The sequence below is a fragment of the Helicoverpa zea genome, chromosome 8 (assembly GCF_022581195.2).
Source record: "Helicoverpa zea isolate HzStark_Cry1AcR chromosome 8, ilHelZeax1.1, whole genome shotgun sequence".
NCBI classification, from domain to species: domain Eukaryota; kingdom Metazoa; phylum Arthropoda; class Insecta; order Lepidoptera; family Noctuidae; genus Helicoverpa; species Helicoverpa zea.
In genome coordinates this window covers 10,474,938-10,499,528 of record NC_061459.1, presented here as the reverse complement: position 1 = coordinate 10,499,528, position 24,591 = coordinate 10,474,938, and the positions used below count along the sequence as shown (strand labels likewise).

The window sequence follows — 24,591 nt, the reverse complement described above, 5'->3', positions numbered from 1 at the left end:
CCTTACTGCTAATGTATTTATTTTTCAATGAAAGATACAAGGTAAGATAATCAAGACTTCGGAAAAACTGACAAGCTGTTCCCCAAAGTTTCGCCCACGTCCCCGGTTCATCCAGATAAAAAGTATATTATACATGTCTCGCATTAGTTTAGTTAGCATTTACTTACAATTTGGGCCAAATCGTACATGCAAAATTTTTAACTTGCATCATTTCACTGAAAGTAATGTACATTATTGTAGGCATTATTTGAGTGGTACGAGTATGTTATCTATGGTGAATTCACATCTGTGGTTAATCAAGGTGACATTGACAACTTTAAACTGTCAAATGCCATGAAAATTCAATTTTTATGCGAGAAAGCATTGAATTTTGAATCTTATTTCCTTACTATAAATAGTAATTTTGAATAATATTTATTTTTGTATCTTGCTATCGGCGGAAATATTGAATAATTTTTGACAACGTCAGCTAGCTGCATAGTGATTGTACCAGATTGTACTGATTATTATTGATAAGCTTATCTAGAAACGATTGTATCTTGGACTTTCTTTACACCTATTATCACTCGAGCTAAACACACGTAAAAGTGCAATAATGTCGTCAGTGAGTACATTCGTCAATCTATTCCCATCATTATAAATTGTGATAAAATACTGTTGAAACTATAACTTTGCATTTCTCATTTTCAGACACATATTTTCAATGTGGAAATGACTTGTGAGGGGTGCTCAGGTGCTGTAGAAAGAGTACTGAATAGATTAAAAGGGCAGGGTGTGGATAATGTATCAATAAGTTTACCAGAACAGAAGGTGTCAGTCACATCCACACTAAGTGCTGACCAGTTATTGGATGTAATTAAGAAAACTGGCAAGAAAACAACGTATGTGGGGACACAATAGTTCTGATAAGAAAACTTTACCATAGTAATAGATAAGTGCAGAATGCCAGACATAATTTGTTCTATCATGTAATTGTGTAATTTTAATATCTCCAAATTAGAGGCTATGAGAGTGCCTTGGGCCAAAAGTTGACAACATTATCATACTTTCTTTGAATAAATTTGTATTGATATTATATTTTTATGGTTGTATTATGTATATTAATTTTAAATTGATGTTATTTGTATATTGAATGAATAACTATTACAGTATTTTAATAAGACAGTTTTATAATAAAACGTTTATATAATAACATTGTTTTCAAAGGAAATATCATTTCATAAGTAGTAAAAACTATTCACTTTCCTCCTTTTTTCTTGGTTATAGAATCTTCTAAAGTATTGAGTCTCAAATCAACAAGATCTACAGCTTCATGAAGAGCATTCAAATGGTCAACAATTGCATTAACAGTGGGCAGTACATCTGCACAGTCACAGTTATTGTGTTCATGTGTTCTACTACTGAAATTAGTGTTCAGTTTTCTTACTTTTTCCACATGTGTGTCACATTGGTCAGTAATGAGTTTGAATCCACTATTAATAGGGTAGCTTCTCTTCCTACCTACCCACTCAATAATGCCACTAGTGTAACAAACATCATTGTTCCTTAGTTTGATCATACCAAACAAGTCATCTTGTCCACCTTCACGGCAAGACCCTGAAGACTTATCCAGCACAGAAGGTAAGGTGTAAGTAGTGGGACTGGGAGGAATGCGAGGAATATGACTTATATGTCCAACACTATTCTGAGAACAATCTCCAGATGAACAATTGGCTGGTCCATTGTTTCTTGGTGTAGTCTTTGTTGAATTCATCCGTACAGATTCATTGACTACAGAGTAATTACTTCTCAGACAAGGCTCAGTGTGACTAAAAAATTGTGGTTCAATCCTAGTACTGTTAGCATTTGGTTCCTCTAAACAACTCATTCTATTTGGTTCCTCTGAATGACACATTCTATTTGGTTCCTCTGAATGACACATTCTATTTGGTTCCTCTGAATGACACATTCTATTTGGTTCCCCTGAATAACTCATTCTCATAGATAGGTTACCCTGGCTGACATCATCCAGGTGGACAAAAGTAATCACAGGAATCTTATGAGTGTGATAGCATTGATACCAAGCCTTTGTGCCCTATTTTATGAATGATGAAAACTGTATTAATACTTGAACTCACATTGCTAACTTAGTATGAAGAAGAATGTTTTAATGCATAATTATAATTGCAGTTTTCTCTGAATTCTATTTTTTGAAAGGCTAGCATGTACTTGTTTGAAATAGTTCTCAATGAAGAGTCCTGAATGGGGAAAGCAATAAGTTTAGAATTTTATCATTAATTTAGAAAATAGGTACATATTGTATTTTTTTCAATCATATAAAATTATATACAAACTAATTACAATTATCTAGTGACTACGTGCTACAGTATCTACTATGTAGCTATTATCTTTTTTGAGCCACCTGATTTCTGTCTTTTGTTGTATATGTTATTTTGGAAGCTTGTGAGGCAGACTTCTGAATACTTGACACATTATCTGCTATGTTTTCTTTGAAGTCTCCTGACAATTCTGTGAAGTTTGTTTTCCATATGAAAACCTGCAAGAATAAATTAAATCAGATATTAAACATGACCTACAAATGCTCTTCTATGCATATTATAATACGCTACAGTACAGTTATGTCATGCATATTAATAAACATTTCTTTGACTAGTCATGTAGGTACATAGGTATATTTTATAGTAGTAGAACATATAACTAAATTTATATTTATAATTACCAGTCTATCGTCTCCAGCAGAAGCAAAAGATTCACCACTTCCTGAAAAGCTGACAGCATTGACTGGACCAGTGTGGCCACTTAATGTGAATATTGGATGACCCTCTAGTAAATCCAGTATCTGAAAGTATTGATAATAAACTGTTTGTATTATATGTATAAATTATATTAGAGATTTACTTTCTAAGATATGTTACTGGGGCAGGATAACTGAACGAACAATGATGTCTCTACCTTCATTTTTCCATCTTTACTTGAGGTTAAAATATAGCTGCCACTGGGATGAAATGCTACTTGAGTGACTGCATCATTATGAATACTGAAAAGTATATAAAACTTTATATTAGTTCATTGATTATTTAATTTATATTACAAAATTTGCATTTTATTTTCAATTACCTATAATACTGCACAAGACTGTGTGTTCTAACATCATATAGCTTCACATTTCCATGGGAAGTGCCAACAGCAATATAACAACCAGACGGATGCCATGCCAGGCACAACCCATTGCCTTTCTGATCTTTATATGTGTGAATACACTCTCCATTATCCAAGTTCCACAGTTTGGTAGACTTGTCATCCGAACAAGAGGCTATCACTGAGCCATCACCGGACATGCGAGCACAACGCACCCAGTTAGTGTGCCCAACATAAGAAGACAAGAACTTATGTTTCTCTGTTGACCAGAGCTTCACTATCTTGTCATCAGAGGCTGTGACAATCTGAAACATTTTATTAAAACATAAGATAAACAAACATTATCGTCAAACTTCCCATAGTGGTTCAAATTTTAAATGAATAGTATAGCCGTACCTTTGTCCCATCAGGACTAAACTGTACTGATCTCACAGTCTGAGAGTGAGCCTTAAACATTCCAGTGCTGCCTGTAACTGTGGGCACCCACAGCCTCACAGTTTTATCACGCGATGCAGACGCCATATACTTGCCCGAAGGCGAGAACGTAACGTCCATAACGGCTTCGTCGTGCCCTTGAAACCTGTAGCTTCTCATTGTACCGCGCAGATCCCATAACTAGAAAAAAATCAAGCAAGTTAAAATTAATTATTCCCAAGGGTTAGAAGATTAAATTTTTAATGTGGACTTGTAACAAAGTACCTACCAAAACGCTATTATCCAGCGAGCTACTGGCAATTTGTTGTTCATTAGGACTGAAATATAATGCAGTAATTCCATTTCGATGACCCTTTAATTGCTTTTCTAAAGACGGTTCAAGGTATGTTAGCTTCGGCTCCATAGCGGAATATAAAAGAACCACTTTCTTTAACAAATTGTTCTGTTTTCGTAGTAAAATAATTGGATAAATATTGGTTCTAATATAAACAGAATTCAAATCAAACTGCTGTCAAGCAAACAATTTGTCGTGAACACAAAAGTCAATAACCTTGTCTTGTCTTGGACATCCCAGAGGTCGAATATTTTGAAGAAAGATATTCTCGCATCTTTATCTAAAAACGTTTTTAATGATTAAATAAATTCAAAGATTGAGAAAATATAAAATTAAAGAAACTAACAAGAAACTTTCCGAATTTCTTCGTTAAGAATCGTACTATTATTGAAAATTAGAGAAAGAATAGTAAAACAACAACATTTTATTAAATCGTTGCCTACACGCAAGCCTCTGTCACCTCTTCATTGCTATGATGTCTTTAGTCTGTGGGCGATATTCGATTCCTTTTCAGTGGACACGAGGTGTTTCTAATGTTTTGAATTTGATTTCTGCAATTTATAAATATTTCACTAATAAAATTAGGTAAAATAATTGAAAAAAGTATAACAATTAGTTAATTATGATAAGAATCGTGACAACTGTACCAACATAATTATTTTTGCAAGATTTGCATGACCTGCCGGGTGCATTCGTATCTTGTTTTACAGATCAAAATAATTTTAATTTAACAATTAAATCCGAAGTTCACGGAAAAGTAAACGTTTCCTTAATTTTCAGTCTCGAGAAATAAAATATGAAGTGAAAAAAGTTCTATGGGGATTATTTTCTTGCCTGCTGTCGGTAAGTTCAGTTAAAAATGTGCATGTTGCATCAGATAATTAGTGTATTTCAATAAGAATTGAATAATATTATGAAAAAAGTAACGCCCCATATTAGTTTTATTTAGAAATTAAAATTTCGCGAATCTCAGCTGACATGTGCAAATATCTCAATAACATGTCTTTGTCATGCCATTAAGTCATAGGAATCAACAAAGAAAAAAGTGTGGAGACATGTTGTTCACAATCAAAACAAAAACAACTGCCAACAATTCTGACTGAAATTTAAATGCTAGTTGATTTACTAAATACTCCTATAAAATATTAAGCTGTGATAACCCAATATTTACTCTGATATAAGTCAATATAAACATTTTGTTTTAGGTGTAGTATTGAGCTGCGATGAATGCTGTGGGTGTAGGTAGCGAGGCCACCGGGGAGGTAGCCCTCCTAGTAGATGAACTCAGTCGAGCCGTTGAGCTCACTTTGATACCCACTGTGTCTCATGAGGAGCGCAGCCAGGCCTACAATGCATGTGAAAGGTAAAACAATTTTGTTCAACAAACTTTAGAAAGAAATACAGTTTTTATGTAATACTAAGATTTTTTGTGTGGCCTTCATTTACAGCAAAAACACTTTTCTAAACAACAGAATATAAATATTTACTTTTCATTCTAGCTTCAAGGAGAATTCGCCATGGTGTGCCCAGGCTGGCCTTTTGCTGGCCAGTGGCAACCAATATTCCCCTGGAGTTAAACACTTTGGACTCCAGCTCATGGAACACACTGTTAAATACAGGTGGACACAAATCACTCAAGCAGAGAAAATATTTATAAAGGTAATGTCTATACAGGCTCTTATACAAAAAAGGTATTGAATAGTCACTTTTATTTAACTTATTTACAAAATTCTAAAAGTCTTAAGAACACTTTGAACTGTCAGCAAATAAGAAAAATACTTAAATACTGTACTATGCTGGTAGAAGATGAGTCATAAAAACAAAATATAGGTGCATTTTTCACATAGACATTTTAACAGGTAATTTTGTAGCAGTCCTGAAATTGCATTCAAGGAAAACTGACCAATTATTTATTGCACAATATTAGTTAAAGTCTGTGATAGAAAATTTTTTGCTGTTCATTTCTATATGTATATCTCAACAAACTATTGTCTTGTCTCCATGTCGGTTCACCTACATTGATAAGCAACTTTGTAATTCATTAGAAGCTAAGTAGACTAAATAAAGATTTACATAATCAATGTGCTGAACACTGAACACATGTTGACAATTTGTTAATAAAAGTGTCTGAATCCATCTGTTCCAATAGTTATGAAACCTGAATGATGAATTGAGGATTTATTTTGGTTGCTAATGAATATTGGTTATTGGTTGAAAATGCGGATTTTTATAATTGGTTGCATTGTAGACTACATTATTTAGTAAAACCTTAAATACCAACAGATTTGATGGTTGCTTGATTTTTTTTTAAATTACAGCAATAATCACTTAAAATATTTCATTTTGCCTGTAGGAGAATGCAATGAAACTCTTATACCTAGGAGGTTGGGAGACCAGCCACTTGAACGATGCTCTAGCTCGCGTCATCGTGGAGATGATAAAGCGAGAGTGGCCTCAACAGTGGCCAACCTTGTTGGCTGAGCTCAGTGATGCATGCTCCCGAGGTCATAGACATACACAAATTGTGCTGCATGTGTTCCTGAGACTGGCTGAAGATGTAGCTATATTACAAGTGAGTATGATGACATTTAATGTTTAAAAAAAGAATTGGTTTGGATGAGGAAAATGGATTTATGATTAATTGAGTAGCAATTAAAAGACTTTGTTTGAGTAGAGACAACTGGTGCCTGCTCTTTAACAGTTTTATTTCAGGTTTATTTTTGGTATCTGTCATCTTTTTCTTAATAATGTTCATCTAGCCATACTGTGAGAATAAAGAAACAATAAATAAATAATATTTACAATCGAATTTCTAAATTGCACAAATATAGCTAACATTCTGCTGTTTTATGCATATAATTGAAAAGTAATAACAACAAACAAATAACAGTTGTAGGTATACGGAAGTCAAAATAGCTCAATTTGATAACAGCCAGCGTTATCAGCTATGAAATAAAAACCTAACAAATCGCAATCGACCTCCTTTAAGTCGTGAGCATTTATTTCATTTTCGTCAATGGCGTAATATTTGTATACAAAATGCATTGATGATGTCAGACAGTGTTGAGTATCGTGCTAGGACCAAAATAGATTAGTTTGCTGATGTTAGAAATGACTAAAGTATTATTATTGTAGCTATATTGAAAGGCACTTAAGTGTTCTGACTTTTTACTGATACATAATGATTAAGATTGTTGTAGGAGCAAAGATGGAACGGTAAAAGATAAGTAACTAATGACTCTTAATGCAAATCAGGTAGCAAAAAACATTTCTGTATAGAAAGCAACATTTTTAACAGCCTTGTTATTAAATCGCTGAATTGCTGCTGATATTAGGTAATGAAAATAGTAGGCGATCTGAATTAATCGTGGAATGGGTTGCCATGCAATAATTTTGTAATAAAAAAGTGCCGATCACCTCCATCTACAAATAGAAAACGAAACATTAAAACAATTACATATATTTGAAATTCCAAAGTTAGAGCTTACCATACCTTAACCATTACGAATTGCTTTTGATTACCTGTAATAGTTTAGCTTATCTTGCCTCGCAACCGAGACCACATGCTACTTTAAAATACCTAAAGAATATGTTTCCTAAAGAAAGAAAAACTATCTGATCGTAGGTATTTAAAAAAATAGATTACAATTTGGAAGCTCTTACTATCCCCGGGTGACATGCTATATTTTATCCGGAAACTAGGGACGCCGGAGAATCTGCGGAAATCTGCTAGTAAATCATAACTTCATGATTTGCCATGAAGTGTCCTAATTGAGATTGCCCTTCTACTTACGAATCTCTTAACAAAACCCTCTCCCACCACATGGTAATAATTAAAATCTGAATTCGCGCAGCTCCTCGCGCTGTCCCGTAACGACAAAAAGTTGTTTGAGTACTTTACCTGCATGTTATTGCAGGCACAAATTATAAATATCATACAAAACCCTCGTTTCCCCAGACATTAGAAAACAATCAACGACGGAAGGACATAAACCAAGGCCTAACTAGCAATATGTCGGAGATATTCGCGTTCTTCATGCGTCTCATCGAGATGCACGTTCAGGAGTTCAGAGAGAAGACTGCCGCGGGGGACTACGCTGCCGCCGCTAGCCATGGACAAGTGGTGCAGGTAAATAGAACTTTTTAGTTACTTGTTATCAACCTTATTGCGATGAAGATAGGGTTGTAATTCGTGCGATGAGAAAAGATGTTTCAATCAGTAGAAATGTTTTGCGTTTGATGCTCTGGTGGTCCTTCTAGAAGACTATGAATAACTGAGCGTTTTTTGGAAAGCAAGAATTTAGGAAAAGACATTATAGTAAGTTCAACTCAGTCTTGCGCGCGGCCTTATGTGTGGGTAACCCTTGTACATATACAGTGACTTTGTGTGCGTGACAAGAGGTACAGTCGGATACAAATACAGTTATTTAGGGGTACGTTACGGCGGTTTAAAGAAAAACAGTTATTACGTAATTTAATGTTTATTTATTTATACCTAATGATTCTGAATCGCTACTTGAAAAATCATACCTATGATGTATTTTGCATTTTTAGTCCACACTTTTATTTATTGTCCTCGTACCCCGAGCTAGAAAATATGTAAGGAGTATTTAATTCATCTTAGATATTTCACCTCATTTATTTCTTAGATACTGTCAATGTCAATTTGAAAAAACGTATGAGAAAATAATGAAAAACTGTAAAATGTAATAATAAAAAGCTTTGAATGTTGTTTCATTTTTTGAAACGTTACCTGATTCCTTAAACATTTTCTCCGTGAAGAACTAGACATTTTTGTAAACGACTGTACCCAAAACAAAAAGCGATAAGAACACGTCATGCTCGGACGACGTCACTGTCACACGAACGAAAGTTGTATATTTACAAGCCGACGCATACATAGGGCCGCGCGCAAATCTGAGTTGAACTATCTATACAATGTTTAACCTTATTGCCACAGATTCGTCAATAGACTTTTTATCTGCAACTAAGTCTAAAATAGCTCATATTTTTCGGTTTTATTGCATACGTACAAAGTTTGATAGGGAAAAAAATACGTCTAGCTTTCTAAGTATACAAAGAATCCAGTGCAAATATAATTATTTATTTATTTTATTTCAGGTTGTGTTACTAACACTCACTGGATACGTAGAATGGGTATCCATAAACCACGTAGTTATGAACAACGGCCGCTTGCTACAAATCCTTTGCATTTTACTGCAAGACGATGTCTTCCAGCTGCCCGCCGCCGAATGTTTACTACAAATAGTCAATAGAAAGGGATCTGTGAGTAATATTACAAAAAAACTTATACCGTCGTACCACAAAAAGTATTTAAACGTCTGTTGAACACTTGTCTAAAAAAATCAGATTATGACGTTGAAATAAGGTCCGTTTTGCAGCCACACTTTTTTTTTGTCAAGTGTTCAACAGATGTTTAAGTCTTTGTAGTAAGCCTCATATTATTAAAATGTATAATAAAATAATATAACTTTATGTTGTTTTTTCTTTCAGACTAAAGAAAGGAAACCCCTGATAATTTTATTCAGTAAGGACGCGATTTCGTGCATCCATCGGGCTGCAGTCGATAGCATCAATACTGTAGACGAAGCTCATTATTTGTTCCTAAAGAAATTCTCACAGGTAACATTATAAACACATCTTATTCTTAAAACTAGTCCATAGTTATTCGCAAAAAGCGAAATTTCCCATTGCAAGGCAACTTTGTAACTCATGTATTTCTGACTTCAATTAGCTTATGTATTTTTTTTTGTAATTTTATTTCTATCTAATAGTAAAGTTTTGTTTATTTCTTCTCAGGTCCTAGCCGGTCTAGCTCAACAACTAACATCTCTCTATAGCTGCGCAACTGACGTGGAATCCTGGCTGCCGATGCTTCTAGAAACAATGTTACTGCTGACGTCACATCCCTCACTGACACTCGCTCACACGGCTAACTCTGTGTGGTTGGCGTTCTTGAAACATGAACAGATATCGAAACTGCCATATGTGTTAGCAATCGTGCCGAGATGGTTGCAAGCGTCTGCTCCGAAAGTTCTAAAGGTAGGACCCCTATTTTTCTATAAAATAATTGTCAAATATATGTAGACAAAATACAAGAGACTCTCGTATGTCACTTGAAGTTTATCCATTTCTCGCTGCGACAGCCTACATAAACTACTCCCTATAGCAACAAGGACCCAACAACCTTTTAACGAAATCATTTGACCAGTTTTACCGTAAAAATCTCATAGACGAACAAAACAACGGTACATTTTTGTACAACATATCAGTAAAGATTCGAACATATCTATACTAATATTATAAAGCTGAAGAGTTTGTTTGTTTGTTTGAACGCGCTAATCTCAGGAACTACTGGTCCGATTTGAAAATTTCTTTCAGTGTTAGATAGTCCATTTATCGAGGAAGGCTATAGGCTACTTTCTATCCCGGTACGGGAAGTAGTTCCCACGGGATGCGGGTGAAACCGCTGGCAGAAGCTAGTCAGTAATAATTTATCGATATATTTTCCCCCAGGTATCATACCCGTCGTCTCGTGTGAACAGTGCAAATGACGCGGTAACGTACGCATGTATGGACTACGATAGTGAACAAGAGTTCGCTACGTTCTTCGCGCGGTGTCGCACAGAAATATTAGAAAGTTTTAAGTAAGTACTCTTTTTTGAGAGTTAAGGGAATGTTAACCTTGATTTAAAGGAATAAAGTTTAAAATTAATTTACTTTGAATAGGTGAAGATTTTATTGTACAAGGTGATAAATAATGATCATCAACCTTTAGAAAGAAACAACTGTGGACCCTAAATGCTATCTATTTTTTATTAATTCCAATCTGAAGTTCCTTTATTCAAAGTTTCAATTAAATCCTTCACGACAACAACATGAGATTCGAAATCAAATAATTACATCTCATGTGTAACGGTGGCCTCCGTAACTCTTTATACTTTCTTATTTCCTAAAGAACTTTTGCAATACTTCTTTTCCATAGCACAAAGAAGACATTTTAAATATAAGTTCTATTACATCTACATAAGGTTCAAAATTCCATCATTCTCTTTCCCTCAGATTTTGCATGATAGCTGCTCCGCTAGTGACTTGGGGCTACGTGGAGCAGTGGACTCGCGCCGCGCTAGACAAGGTGGACACGTGCCCACAACAGATGGACACGCATCATCCTATGTATATCGAATGGGAGGCTCTATCTCAGGTAATTGTTTCATTACAAACCGTGTTAAAAATACATATAACAAGCTAAACGCTATTTTTACTCTCACTATTTTATTCATAAGAATATAGTCTCTGTAAAATTTTATATGTATAATTTTCTTGCCTTTTTTGTGGTCTCAAAAGTAAAAACTCGTAAAGTCGTAAATACAGTTCTCGTAAAACTCGATGTCACAAGTACGCCCATCCCCGTCACCGGCCGATACCTGAGAATTGGTTCCTGCGTAGCTACTCGCGTAATGTTCAGTAAAGGCAAAAAAAACCGCCGCCGTCACCGCACCGTCACGATTCATACATTTACTATGGCTGTGCATCCACCTCTCGCCCGTCACCCGAGCGCCGTCACCGGCCGCCGATATTAAATTTGGCCCGAAAAAATCTCGTCCACGGTAACGCTGACGGTCCGGTTACGGGGGCAGTGGACAAATGGCCTTAGACATACCGAGAAGTTTTTTTTTAAGTCTTCTTAAGAAATAATACTGCGTAAATGGTACAAATAATTTGTTTTCAACCTAGGTACTGGACATGGTACTATCCCGGCTGCTGCAAGCGGAGCCGCGTCCCAGCGTGGTGGAAGGCTTGCAGCTGCTGCAGCGCTGCGTGGTGTGCTCGCCCACCGCGCCGCTCATACTGTCGCTGCTGCTCTCCTTCATATCCGCGCTCTTCGTGTTCCTCAGCTGTGCCTACAGCCAGCTGGCTGGTGAGTCATCATGTTCCCGTCAGGTACCATCCCGGTCAGCGGGCCCAGCAGGGTCAAGGCCTGCCGGGGCTACGGGATTGTCCGAAAGATTTATCGCAGCCCTGTAGTACATAAAAAGTTGTACGAAGCAACGTGATGGATGTTAGTCAGTAAGTGTCTGACACTCCCTTACGCTGCTAACCCACAGCGGGAGCAGTCATTTGATGATTTCCTATAAAAAAAGGTACTAGACATTGTACTATCCCGGCTCCTACCAACGTGTGCTCGTATGTAAGTTTTAATAAACATGAATATATTTTCCCCCCTCTCCTCCTCCCCCCAGGTCCGGGAGTAGGCGTGGCGGGCGCGGAGCTGCTGCCCCGCGTGCTGGACAAGATCTTCGCGGCGCTCGTGTACGAGGGCTGCCCGCCCGACGACAGGCGGTCCCGCTCCGTCAAGAACGTCCGCCGACATGCCGCGGGACTGCTCGTCAAGCTGGGCTCTAAGGTAACAGCTACAAGAATCGCCTTTTAATGCAATGATTAGAATGATAGAACCTTCTAACTTTTGTGACTGACTGACTTTAGAAAACGTGGTTATTTCACCCAAATCCATGTGATTTTGACAATTTGATAAAGCTCCTGTTAGAGAAATGAAGCCATTGTATTACTATTTACCTTCCTTGTAGGATGCTAGTTTTATTATCTAGCAACTCCCTAATCTCTAGAGTTTGGTCTCCAAAAAATATTTTCATTGTTTTCTCGTGGGATTAGGCTTGTCAAACCGGAATGGTAGCGGCCGACGCGGCGAGTACTTTTAGTGTGAAATAATTTTCAACTTAAAAGTTTTTCTTTTAAGTATATACATATATACTTAAAAGTTCTACTATCGTTTAAAACACTTGAAAAGGTCGCGCTGGCAGCCGCGGGCGGAAAAATCAACAAAAGGCGCGAAGCACGCGGCTGCCCGGGGCGCCGCGCGGCGCTGCTGTCGGCCGCTGCCATTCCGGTGTGACTCGGGCCTCAGTGTTAGAGTTCTTTCAAATGTGTCACACGTCTTCTGACTTGTAACGAACATTTTTAGAACAACAGCTTACCATGCGTGTGTTCTTATCCCCTAAAAGCTTGACTATAAAATATTCCAATGTTAATGTGGCTCCCAGTACCCGCTGCTGCTGCTGCCGGTGTTCGGGCGGCTGCACGAGCTGTGCCGCGCGGCGCTGGCGCGGCCGGACCTCAGCGCCGTGGAGAGCGTCACGCTGCAGGAGGCGCTGCTGCTCGTCTCCAACCACTTCTGCTGCTACGAGAGACAGAGTGCTCTGGTGGCACAGGTAAAATGCATCCAAATTGATTCATCCGTTTATGAGCTACCACAGTTAAGACTACACATATGCCGGCGGTAATACAAGCCGCATAAAACCGCCAAGCATCATGCCGGTTGTGACAATCACATAGAGTGCTAGTGAACGAACTGATGCCGATAAGTCGCGCATCCCGCCGGCACTGTGCCTAAGCCGCCGGCACTGTGCATGGAGCCTTTAGTGGCGAAAAGTTTTTGTACTGATTTAGAACTATATAAAATTGTTTATAATCCTAGTTCGTAATTGAATTGCTATATGTACAGGTGCTGGGCGACTGCAGCTCGCGCTGGGCCAGCCTGAGCCCGCACCTGTCGAGCGCGGAGGGGCTGGCGCGGCTGGTGGGGCTGGACGCGCCGCCCAGCGAGGACGAGGACGAGCGGGGCCGGGCCCGCCGCACGCTGCTGCATGCGCTCACCTTGTTGCTGGGTAAGTTATATGTATACCTCTGCAGGTGCCAGGCACTGCAGCTCGCGGGCCAGCCTGAGCCCGCAGCTATCCTGTCATATTATAAAAATTATATTTTTTTGTCTTTAAGATATGGTTTTATTGTGTGTGTGTTTTATGGTGTCGTAAATATTTTCTTGTGTGTGCTAAAGTTTCACATTAAAAGTTATCTCATATTGTGGAATTGCAAAACAGTTGTTTGCTATGAGAAATATCTTAAAACTCATTGATTGGAATAGGCTAAAAATCAATCTAAAAATATTGCTGATGACACTCCAAAGCAAATAGTTATTTTTCAAAGTGTATATTCAAATCCAAGGAATTAGTGTCTAAACCTATGTAATCTTTATTTATCCTCCAGGCGTAGTAAAACGCACCTGCGTGCCAAGCGACCCAGACAAGGCGGCTCGAGGCGGGTTCGGCGGCGGCGTGACAGCGGCCGGCAACCCCGTGTGGCGCAACCCCTGCGCCTCGCACGTGCTGCCGCTGTTCCCCGCCGCACTGGCCCTGGCCCGCGCGCTGCACGGCCTGCACGCGCCGCCCGGCGCCGCGCTGCGCCACGCCGCGCACGCGCGCGCCCTCGCCCCGCCCGCCGCCGAGCGCAGGAACCTCCTCGGCCAGCGGGAACACGAGACCCTCACCTCCCGACCACAAGAACGCATGCAAAGCTTCCTCCACACCCTACACGAGAACTGCTGCCATCTAGTCGGTGCCGCTGCTACTACACTCGGCCGAGAGCTATACGCAGTCCCCGGCCTAGCGGGCTTTCTAGCCGATTCGCTACTCTATGGCCTTGAGTACCTGCCTGATCATTGGCTGCGTCCGATTGTGAGGAATGCGTTGAAGCCCTTGATACATCACTGCCCGCCGGCACATTATGTTGATGTCGCGATGCCGCTGTTAGAACATTTCACGCCTTTTAGTAAGTTCACAATAAACTATATTTTCAGATTTATTTATTCTTCATAAAAAATATTTCAATAATTTTTTACTTTTTTTTTCAGTGTTGACCCATTTATCAGTACGCTGGGACTACATATCGTCTCTCTATGAATCCGGTAAACTAGAAGAAGAAGGCGGCAGTGAATCACAAGAAGTACTCGAAGATATCCTCGTTAGAAACCTCACTAGGGAACACCTTGAATTGTTGAAGGTATGCACTCCTTTTAGTTAGGATAGATATTTATTTTAGAAATTGTTTTGTGTTACCATTTTTTTTATACACGTTATGTCCAGATCTCGCTGGTAGACGGAGGTTTAGTAGCTGAAAGCGGAGCAGACGATATGGAAGACGACACGACAACCAGCGCAGCTCAGCAGCGAGCCCCGGACCACGTGTCCGAGCTCGGCGCGCTGGTACTGGCGCAGCCTTCTGCCGGCCCTGCCGCCTTGTACACGGTGAGTGTAGCGACCTAGTGATGTACATCGTGCAGTGTGATCACGGTGTGATGAGTACTGTAGCGCGTGGCGCGCTAGGGACCGGGGATCTTCAGGATATTTCAATGAAAACATTTAAAAGAACTTTACGTTTGTTGACTGACTGGAGGTGAAGTGACAACTATACAAAAATCCGAATCTATTCTTTTTCATGGAACGAATTTAAATAATTGTCCGGCCACTACCAAAATATAATAAATAAAACCTTACAATGAAAAAATTCTAACTAAATACTCTACATGAACTACGCCCATAAAATAAAGTATCAGTTGAAACTTCTTATCTCAAAGCGCAGTTTTAGGCGGACAATTTTATTATATAAATTTTACCTACCTGAACCTAGTAGAACGTTACGAGTGCTTGTGTGTGTATAAATCAGTAATCTAACTATATTGATGTTGATTGCAGGTGTTACGAGCGCTAACATGGAACGACTCGCCGTCGTCCCTCCGCGCGACGGCGCTGGCGCTACCAGCACTCCGCGCGGCGCTGGGCGCGGGGCGCGTGGGCGCGGGCGAGGCGGGCGGCGCGCTCACCGCCGTGCTGCAGGCGCTGCGCGTGCACGGCCAGCACGACGCCAACCAGGCGGCGCTGCTGGCGCTAGCTGTACAGGTACGTCACGCGCAGTAACTGAAATCAGAAAAGTTCGCGGATACCCCATCCGCGCCCTTCGACTTCGAGTGTTCCGGCTTTGACGTCACAGTCGGCCCGGGTGCCAACATCATCGCTACCAAGCGAGTCCGCATGCGCGACAGTGAGGCTCGCGACGCCGCCGCACGCTGCGACCGGCACTGCACGCGCATACACCACCACAACGAACGAACAACGAACTTATGAGTTATTTCTATCAACTTCATATCTATTGTAATCGTACAAGTCAAATTAAAACAGTTGTAACCATTTTGTACTGCATTTATCTCACTAAGCAAGAGCATCGAAGCAAAACCACCGATATATCATCGTTTACTGTGACTTTTCACATCCAAATTTCAAAGTAAACAGTCTGTTATTTAAAAAAATGGACTTTTATATAGTCGGTGAACTTGGACTTAAATACCCAACATCTCCAATAACTGTGTGTATATAAAATGACTTGATAATTAAACCACCATATTTCACCACCAGACATACGAAATCCTGCGGCCAATGTTCCCGGGCATAGTATCGGTGCTGCGGTCGATCCCCGATGTGGACGCGCATGACCTGCAGCGGCTGGACGAGAAGCTCGCGGCACACAACACCAAGCCTTCCAAGATTGATAAGAGCAAACGGGACTTGTTTAAGAAAATTACTTCTAGGGTGAGTTTATTTCTTGAATTATAATTGCAGCATGTTTTCCTTCCATACTTTTCTGTCAGCTTTCATGCCACAAGTAATTTTCTTTCTAAGCATATCGACTTTTACACAATCCATCCATCATTTCTTTGGTCGTCCTCTTCCACTACCATTCACGTTCATGTAACACTTACACGACGATATAAAAAACATGCCCTCGTTTGGTAGGTGCTACAATTCTTTTCACAACTACAACTTCACCCGATTAAGATTAAATGTTGGTAATGGTGTAAGAAAGTTCCAGGAGATTTGTTTTGTTAGAAATTAGTAGGTTTTGGGTAATCATGACTTCTTCTTAACTTCTTGGTTCATTGAAAATTTATTTATTTTGGAGCTACCAAAAACAATTTGGCTAAGTGACTGAAAATATCCTGTTTCATAAAATATGTGTTCGTATTCCAGTTGATCGGGCGCAACGTAGGCCAGCTATTCAAGAAAGAGGTTTACATCCTGGACCTGCCGACGATGCACACAGTGAAGGACAAGCCGCGCAGCGCGCTGGACGCGGCCGAGGGCGCCGGCCTCGAGCGACTGTTCGCCCCCAGCGCCCCCACCTAGCGACCACGTACTGCTGTGTAGCTGTCCCCTTGTTAACTATGGCATTATACATATTATGTAATAAAATCTATTTATACCGAATTCTGTGTGCTTACTTTTTTATATAAATAATTATACTCAAAACCACACTTCTGAGGGGGTAGGGTCTCTCTATACAAGGTGTTGATGACAATAGAACATAGTATTCAAATTTTCAGGTAATTACCATGCTCATGTTTTGGCAAAGGTTTGATTAAAAAAATCACAAATTGTCAATAAATAATTTATTCTTATATGAAAACATCTATTTCTCATATGTATAAATCATTTGCTTGCCCACAGGCAGGTTTGTTCCATTGGAGACTAATTCCACAGTGGCTGCGGTCAGGTCTACTTTTAATACCGAAGCATTGTCTAGGACTTCGCATTTGTTTTCATGGTCACCGGGGACGGGAATCGATCGGGGGCCGAGTACAGGATCTTTGTACCTCCACAGCTTTAGACTGCTGAGATCTGAAAACAAAAAGAAAATAAATAACATAATCATGACGCCCAGGAGTCTAATGTATCCCTGCATATAATATACATGGGGTTCCAAAAGTTGACGTTAAGCCGCAAACTCTTGATTTCTCATGTCCAGCGGCACAAAGACTTCTTTTAGGACTTTAATGGCATTTTTCACTACTATCAAGGATATTAAAACTCGTCTAGTCTATGCACATATTTTTATTCAGATCATAATTACCTTTAATCGCCTTGACTTCCTTAGCGATCTTCACCTTGACTCTCTCGACAGTATCTCCATCGGACACAGTAGCAGTGACAGTGAACAGTCCGTTCAAAGCGATAGGATTGATGAACGTAGTGTCTACACCGCTGGCAACACTGAATGAAACGTGTGGTTGTCCCGGAGCGCAGTCCTCTCGCGTCTTCTCGGGGGCTTCGGGATCGTCGGTGAACTTGACTTCTATTGAGTCAAGCTGTAAATTAATCAGAATGTAGAGTAAATTTGGAATACAGTTTAAATTGACAACTGGTACTTTTTCGCTTGTAGGGCCATTTTTTGCCACAGAAAACTTGTTATTATAATTTTTTATATGAAATAGAAACATAAATAAAGAAACAACATCCTGACTAATATTAAAAAGAAGTAAAGTTTGTGAATCTGCAGAACCGATATTGAAAATTCTTTAATAGAAAGCTACTTTATTTGTGATATTTTATTCGAGTACGCGAAGCTCAGATCAGGACGCGGGAGATGCCGCAAAAAAATGCTACAAATCTATACTAATATTATAAAGCTGAAGAGTTTGTTTGTTTGTTTGAACGCGCTAATCTCAGGAACTACTGGTCCGATTTGAAAATTTATTTCAGTGTTAGATAGCCCATTTATCGAGGAAGGCTATAGGCTACTTTTTATCCCGGTACGGGAAGTAGTTCCCACGGGATGCGGGTGAAACCGCTGGCAGAAGCTAGTCATCAATAAAATGATTATACTCACATCCAAAGTATTTAGTAAATAGGGTTTATTCTCCAACAAAATGGCGGCTTCGTCAAAAGGCAGGCCGACTGACAGCGCCTCAATTCCGATACGCTCCATGTTCTCTCTGGTGGCTTGCACGAAAGGCATCACTCGCTTCATGTACTTCTTGAGCTCGGGGATCGCGCCCAACTTGCTCGATATTATCTTGTTGTCGGGGAGACCGTTCGGCTGTGAAAATAATTATATTATTAGCATATAATACACAATAAATATTAATGTTTTGTATTTATTGCAACTGTGCTTACCCCATTAATTTCCTTGAGAGTAGTCAAAATAATATGCTGCCACTTAGGATACTCCTTAGCGACCCAGATAACAGCTTGGTTTGGTTTCTTCTCAGGCTTTGGAGTTTCTCCCTTCTTAGGTTTCTTGACTGCACAGTGGTTCTTCAAGTAGATTCGGAACGAATGGGCCGCGTCCATCAAATAGTTACTGGCTTTGATTGAAACCTCATCGATCTCTCCCGCCACCGGCCACAGCTCGTGTAGGATGCTCGTTTTCTGAACAAAATAAAAAGTAATTATGGTGAACTATAGTTATGTAAGTTTTGGCTAACATTACTTGAATGTAGGCACCCATAATAAAACATAAAATTCCTTATATTTTATATAATATCTTTAAAAACTTTCAGATTCTTACTTTTGGAAATCCTGATGTTCTAAAAGAATTGTATGGAATTGTTTGTTTCATTTTGAGAACATAAGACTTGAATTTTGTAGTACATATATTTATCTCCTTTTCATTAATAAAGTTTGTTGTTAAATACTTACATTGCCCAACAGCTCCCATACATGTTCAGCGACATGCGGACATATCGGCGACATAAGCTTAGCTTGCGTCTCGATATACCTCGTGACGAGTTCTGCATGCATACCGGCTTCCGAACACAACTCTCTATACTTGTCTCTAGCGGCCTGGAGCTCGAAGAAACCAGTCTTCAGAGCTTCTTTGAACAGCATCTTGTTGTAATTTTCATCGGTTTGGTTGATCTTAGTGTTCATTTCGCTTACGAATACTTTGTCATGGAAATTGTGCTCTCCTACAAAAATAAAAGCTTCAAATATCGACTTTGTTTTGAACAATAAGTCCCTATTAATTGAACAACTCCTTCAACTGTTTTACCTGTGCGTAAAGTAGATTTCGTTGCAATAATCTCCTTAACCCATTCAATGAAAGTGTACAGCCTCAATATAGCCGCATCTGCAGTGTTCTCAACAAAGTTCGCGTCTTCCACAGAATCTCCAGCATCAGCTAAAGTTAAACGCATTCCATCTGCACTGAACTTATCAATAGACTCCGTCAATGTTAAAAAGTTTCCATCAGACTTGGACATTTTGGCCGAATTCAACATTAAGTGACCATTAGCCCTAATGCCTTTGGGCCACTTGTCCTCCTCTTTGGGCCAAATAGCGCAGTGGTTGTAAATGTAGAATGTTAAGTGGTTCTGGATGAGATCTTTTCCTGAGACTCGGAGATCAACTGGGTACCTTTAAAAATTGAAGATATTTTTAGCATAGGGAAATTAAATAAAAATGAGGATAAAATATGTATAAAAACCAGGTTAAAATTCTACTTACCAAAATTGGAAAGACTTCTTCATGAGATCTAAGGAGGCCTTGGGAATTTTCGTATTTTTCGGTACAGGTGCTTCCTTGAAAAAGATGTAATCCCAAACTGCCATAGTCATGTCTTCTGGTTTGATTTTGAGAGCATTTTCTTTGTTGCCTCTAAAAGTATCGCCTTGTAGGAAATGCGCGATAGTGTAGTAAGCATTGTAAATAGTTGAGTCTGATAGAGATTCAATCAACCACTGCTGATCCCAGGGCAGTTTTGTTCCTGAAGACAAGATTATCGATAAATATAGTGTCTATTTTTAGTGCAATCTCCAAAATACGCAACTTTCATTGTAACTTACCTAAACCATAAGTCCTGGAGCAAGCATACTCATGTAGCCACTTCAGTGTAGCTTGGAAATTCTTCCTTACCTCATCGTGATAAGTATTCATAGCACCTAGAGCCTTCTCTACCTGACTCTTCCACTCCTCATTACCATAATCCAAATACCATTGATTACATAGAGCCACAACACATTCATCCCCTGAACGAGAAATAATCGTCTTTTCTGGCTCATAATAAATCACAGCACCCTTTTCTTCAACAAGTTTAGTTTGCAGATTCTTCTTAACATCCTGAATTTTCTTTCCTTTATATTCTCCAAGAAGTAATACACCATCATAGAAACCCTTCAGGTATACCATCTCTTTGGCTTGAGTTAACTTATCCTTATCATTCTGACTTTGGATTTTAAGCATATCATACACATGTACAGCAGACAAGTTGCCATATTCAGGTATTTCAAGTATGGGCACAGGTTTGTATGGCAGAACCATATCATCAGTGATTCCATACTTTTCTCTGAAAGCTGGTTTCTTTTGTAAGTCCACAAGTGCCGCATAGTCATCAGGAGAGTCTGAGGGTACGCTTGTAACAATTCCAGTACCCTTATCTTCTTTGATAGTCAACATAGGGAGAGCATAAATCTTAGGATAACAAGTAAATGGTGATTTTAAAACAGTACCCATTAGATCTTGTCCTACAACTTCTAATAATACTTTAAATTCTCCATCTTTTTCCGTGAAGCCTTGGTATGCCATATTTCTGGCAGCTCTTCTAGTGCAAATAAATATGCCATCATTGACTGTTTCGAAGGCAATGTACTTGATATCAGGATGTACCCAGCAGTTGGTTTGTCCATACATTGTTTCTGGTCTTAATGTTGCTGCAACTAGACTAACCTTCTTGCTCTTTAGAGGCCTAAAATGGAACAGGTTTTAAAATTTATATGACTTAAATTAAATGATCAACATTAAATAGAATTAAATAGTAATAAGCCATACTTGAGAGCTTCAGAGAAGGGTTCAACCACTGCCATTTTAAGGAGTGTGTACTCTTGAGGTCCAGCTCCTTCTCCTGTACTCCTATCATGGTCCATACAAGGTTGTTTGTCCAGAGGGGAGAATATGGTGTAGCGTTTGCCATACATGATCTTATTACGTTCTTTGAGATGGTAGAACTGCCATCTAATGAATGAATCATAGAAGGGATTTGCATCGGTAGTGATGAATTTACGACGCCAATCAACCTGTAAATAAATCATTTTATGTGTTGATTATTTGTCGGGCTTCCAGATTTTTATTGCTATTATATTTAATTAAACTATTATTATTATTTTTAAAATACTCACATGAATACCCATTCTTTTTAAATCAGCAACAGCTAAGGGAGGGAAATATTCCAGCCAGTGGCTCTCATCAGCAAAGAGTTTGATTTCCTCATCAGGAACTCCAATACTCTGCATGATCTGCCATTGGTATTTAGCACCACCTGTCTTTGCCACTGCTTTACTTTTCTTACCCTTACTTTTGTCTTTAGGGACAATGTCACCTTCCTCCTTGACAGCAACCTCTTCTTCTTCGGGAAATACTGGTGGGCAACCATAGAGTGCCATTTCTCTTTTCAACTTGTCAGCACAAGCTTTTATTGGCATGCCAGTACAATGGAAGCCAAAAGGGAATAGCACCTTTCTACCTTTCAGTCTATGGTACCTTGAAGCAAACTGGAAAATAATATTAATATTGAAAATCATATACCTACTGCTAAATGAACCATACAATTTATGTTATTGTAACTCAGCTATAGATTCTTTCATCACGATTGCATCATGAAAGTTAGGAACTCACCTTGTTTATGTTTGTAGATAGTTAATTGTAAACAAACATTCTATAACTTCAGATAACATACTTGAGAGATTTAACCTACCTCACACTTTGATAGTGAGAATGTATGACCCAGGTGCAAGCGTCCATTCATGTACGGATAAGGAAATGTGCACATGAATTTTTCATGTGGCTTCCCGTCATTAGGTACTTCCATTTCGAATATTTTCTCACTATCCCATTTTGCTTGCACTTTTCTCTCAATATCTTGAAGATATTCCACCTTAAAGGTGCCTTTACGATCTAACGTCGCCTGGAAATAACATAATAGAAATTTCTTTAGAAACATATGCTAAGTTACTGATAGTACTTTTGCTATATAGGTGTTCCCGGCTTGAAGTAAATTTGCATCGTTTGAAGGAAGTATATCGCTCGGCAACAAACTTTGAAGACACAAACATAATATCCTAAATATAATGATTAAGATTTCTTACCATTACACTGCTACTTTATTCAGTAATCAATATTCAGAAATACTTTCTTCCTCATATGGGGAAACTAAAACTATTGAAGGATGAATAATCTACAGAGCCAAAGGCAGGCACGTTGCCACGACACTGACAGTGGCTGTCACTTTTCAAAATCATTTGTGTCAAAGTGTCAAATTTCACAACAGCTGCTGAGTTGTGCCGAGTGTAATTGAAATGTGAATTTTGTATAGCGGTAATTGCTGGTATCATATCGTTTATTGCATTATTTATTTAATTTTTTACATTAGGTGGAATATATAAAATAATAGTCACAATTATGGACCCTGCTGGGTACAGCAAAATAGTTAAAAGAGAGGAAGGCGTTTAATGTAACATAGTAGTAGTATGGTAGTGCATTTATTTATCTTAACATATTATTTACATTTTTAAATATTAGATTATAAAAATAAAAAGACATTTAAGAATATAAAAAATAGATGGCCATCGATATCGGGCACAGGGTCCAGGGTACTTTGCCCCGCATGGGAGGGGCACCGCCGGGTCCTCGTTGAGGCTTTGGGCGGCGGCGACCTCTCGCGTCCGGCCCTGGTTCAGGCCATGGTCCGGGGCGAGAGGGAATGGGATGCCGTCGCCTCCTTCTGCGAAGCGGTCATGCTCGAGAAGGAGGAGGCGGAACGCCAGAGAGTTCGCACCTCTCATCCCGGCCGCCGCGCTGGACCAGGTAGACACCATGGGCGCCGGGTGTCGCGAGATGACTCCCGGCCACCGTAGGCGTGGGTCTGTGGGCGGTGAGTTCGGGTGGCTCATCGTCCCTCTGTCTTTCTAGACGACAGACCCGTGTCGACGGCGCGCGTTGTTCCACGCGCTCCTCAAAGAGATGTCAGCAACCCCAGCGGGGCCCAGCAGGGCCAAGGCCTGCCGGGGCTGCGGGTTGTTCGAAAGAGATACCGCGGCCCTGGTACATAAAAGGCCTATGACGGAACACGACGATTTTAGTCAGTAAGAGTCTGACACTCCCTCACCGCTGCTAACCCACAGCGGGAGGGGTCATTTGATGATTTTACGTCGATAAAAAAAAAAAAAAAAAAAAAAAAGGGTCCAGGGTACCGGTGGTTAGGGTCCCAGAGACAGAAACCTCCTCACAATACGCGCCGTATCAAGGCTGCTGAATCAGTCCCTTGATCCAGCCGCCCTACGAGAGCCTCCTGAGGTGTTGGTCAAGGCTCTTGGCTATTAGACCACTGGCCGTAACGACAATCGGTACAATAACAGCCGTGTCGACATTCCACATGACGACAACCTCGTTCGCTAAGTCAAGATACTTTATTTGTTTCTCTTTCTCAGCTTTCACGAGGTTCTGGTCATGCGGAACGGTGACATCGATTATCATCGCGCGGCGCGCTAATCGATCTATCACCACTATATCAGGCTTATTGGCTGCAATAGTCCAGGGGCCCGATTCTCCTAAGTTAATAATGTCAAAATCGAATAGAAATCGAATCGCAATATGATCGCAATAGCGATTCGATTTCTATTCGATTTTGACATTATTAACTTAGGAGAATCAGCCTTTCTTCTGGTACTATAGCCTCCCTGTATGTAGTATTCTGTCTCAGTAAATGTGGTTTCAGGATGTCAACAAGATAATTGAATTTATCTTGCGACATACGAAAATATTGGAAGAACTTTGTGTCATCGTATAACAAATCAGGAAATAGGGTGTGAAATTCTCCATGTTCCGATTTCTTCTTGAATTGTGTACCCAGATACTAGGTTTTCTTTTGTTGACTTTTTTTCCAAATCTTCCTCTTCTGCTAACAAACAAGCTACAACGACAAATTGTTCTTCATCGCTTTCCTCCATTCTCACAGAGTCCACACGTGCATTTACTATGAAAATC

The 24,591-nt window shown here is 39.6% G+C and overlaps 5 protein-coding genes across 6 annotated transcripts; 2 read left to right on the top strand and 3 right to left on the bottom strand.

Moving 5' to 3' along the window:
- The first annotated feature begins 449 nt into the window (after positions 1-449).
- Positions 450-1,192, top strand: LOC124632311 (copper transport protein ATOX1). The gene is made up of 2 exons (XM_047167097.1): positions 450-604; positions 691-1,192. Exons 1-2 carry the CDS (start codon positions 596-598, stop codon positions 898-900), a joined length of 219 nt encoding a protein of 72 aa, XP_047023053.1. The 5' UTR covers positions 450-595; the 3' UTR covers positions 901-1,192.
- LOC124632310 lies at positions 1,149-1,981 on the bottom strand. Its single transcript, XM_047167095.1, has one exon. The coding sequence runs from the start codon at positions 1,979-1,981 to the stop codon at positions 1,238-1,240; it is 744 nt and encodes a 247-aa protein (XP_047023051.1). The 3' UTR covers positions 1,149-1,237.
- A 139-nt stretch (positions 1,982-2,120) lies between these two features.
- Positions 2,121-4,156, bottom strand: LOC124632309 (POC1 centriolar protein homolog A-like). Of its 2 annotated transcripts, none has more exons than XM_047167093.1 (7): positions 3,842-4,149; positions 3,535-3,753; positions 3,118-3,443; positions 2,953-3,037; positions 2,720-2,839; positions 2,341-2,536; positions 2,121-2,237 (listed from the first exon to the last, which is right to left on the bottom strand). In XM_047167093.1, the coding sequence occupies exons 1-6, from the start codon at positions 3,974-3,976 to the stop codon at positions 2,384-2,386; spliced, it is 1,038 nt and encodes a 345-aa protein (XP_047023049.1). In that variant the 5' UTR covers positions 3,977-4,149; the 3' UTR covers positions 2,121-2,237; positions 2,341-2,383. The 2 variants fall into 2 exon arrangements, with proteins under 2 accessions (XP_047023049.1, XP_047023050.1); XM_047167094.1 differs by having other exon boundaries at positions 2,127-2,237; positions 2,402-2,536; positions 3,842-4,156.
- A 215-nt stretch (positions 4,157-4,371) lies between these two features.
- Positions 4,372-17,043, top strand: LOC124632308 (exportin-5). The gene is made up of 21 exons (XM_047167092.1): positions 4,372-4,492; positions 4,688-4,750; positions 5,113-5,270; positions 5,407-5,566; positions 6,261-6,479; positions 7,866-8,036; positions 9,029-9,193; positions 9,422-9,550; positions 9,728-9,970; positions 10,445-10,575; positions 10,991-11,132; positions 11,666-11,849; positions 12,172-12,335; positions 12,991-13,158; positions 13,452-13,614; positions 13,994-14,554; positions 14,637-14,785; positions 14,869-15,030; positions 15,478-15,681; positions 16,195-16,368; positions 16,807-17,043. Exons 3-21 carry the CDS (start codon positions 5,131-5,133, stop codon positions 16,960-16,962), a joined length of 3,585 nt encoding a protein of 1,194 aa, XP_047023048.1. The 5' UTR covers positions 4,372-4,492; positions 4,688-4,750; positions 5,113-5,130; the 3' UTR covers positions 16,963-17,043.
- A 167-nt stretch (positions 17,044-17,210) lies between these two features.
- On the bottom strand, positions 17,211-22,854 carry LOC124632457 (leucine--tRNA ligase, cytoplasmic). The gene is made up of 12 exons (XM_047167309.1): positions 22,695-22,854; positions 22,304-22,513; positions 21,729-22,100; positions 21,382-21,626; positions 20,400-21,298; positions 20,062-20,320; positions 19,607-19,971; positions 19,255-19,523; positions 18,730-18,984; positions 18,443-18,652; positions 17,687-17,921; positions 17,211-17,454 (listed from the first exon to the last, which is right to left on the bottom strand). Exons 1-12 carry the CDS (start codon positions 22,695-22,697, stop codon positions 17,246-17,248), a joined length of 3,531 nt encoding a protein of 1,176 aa, XP_047023265.1. The 5' UTR covers positions 22,698-22,854; the 3' UTR covers positions 17,211-17,245.
- Between the last annotated feature and the right edge of the window lie 1,737 nt (positions 22,855-24,591).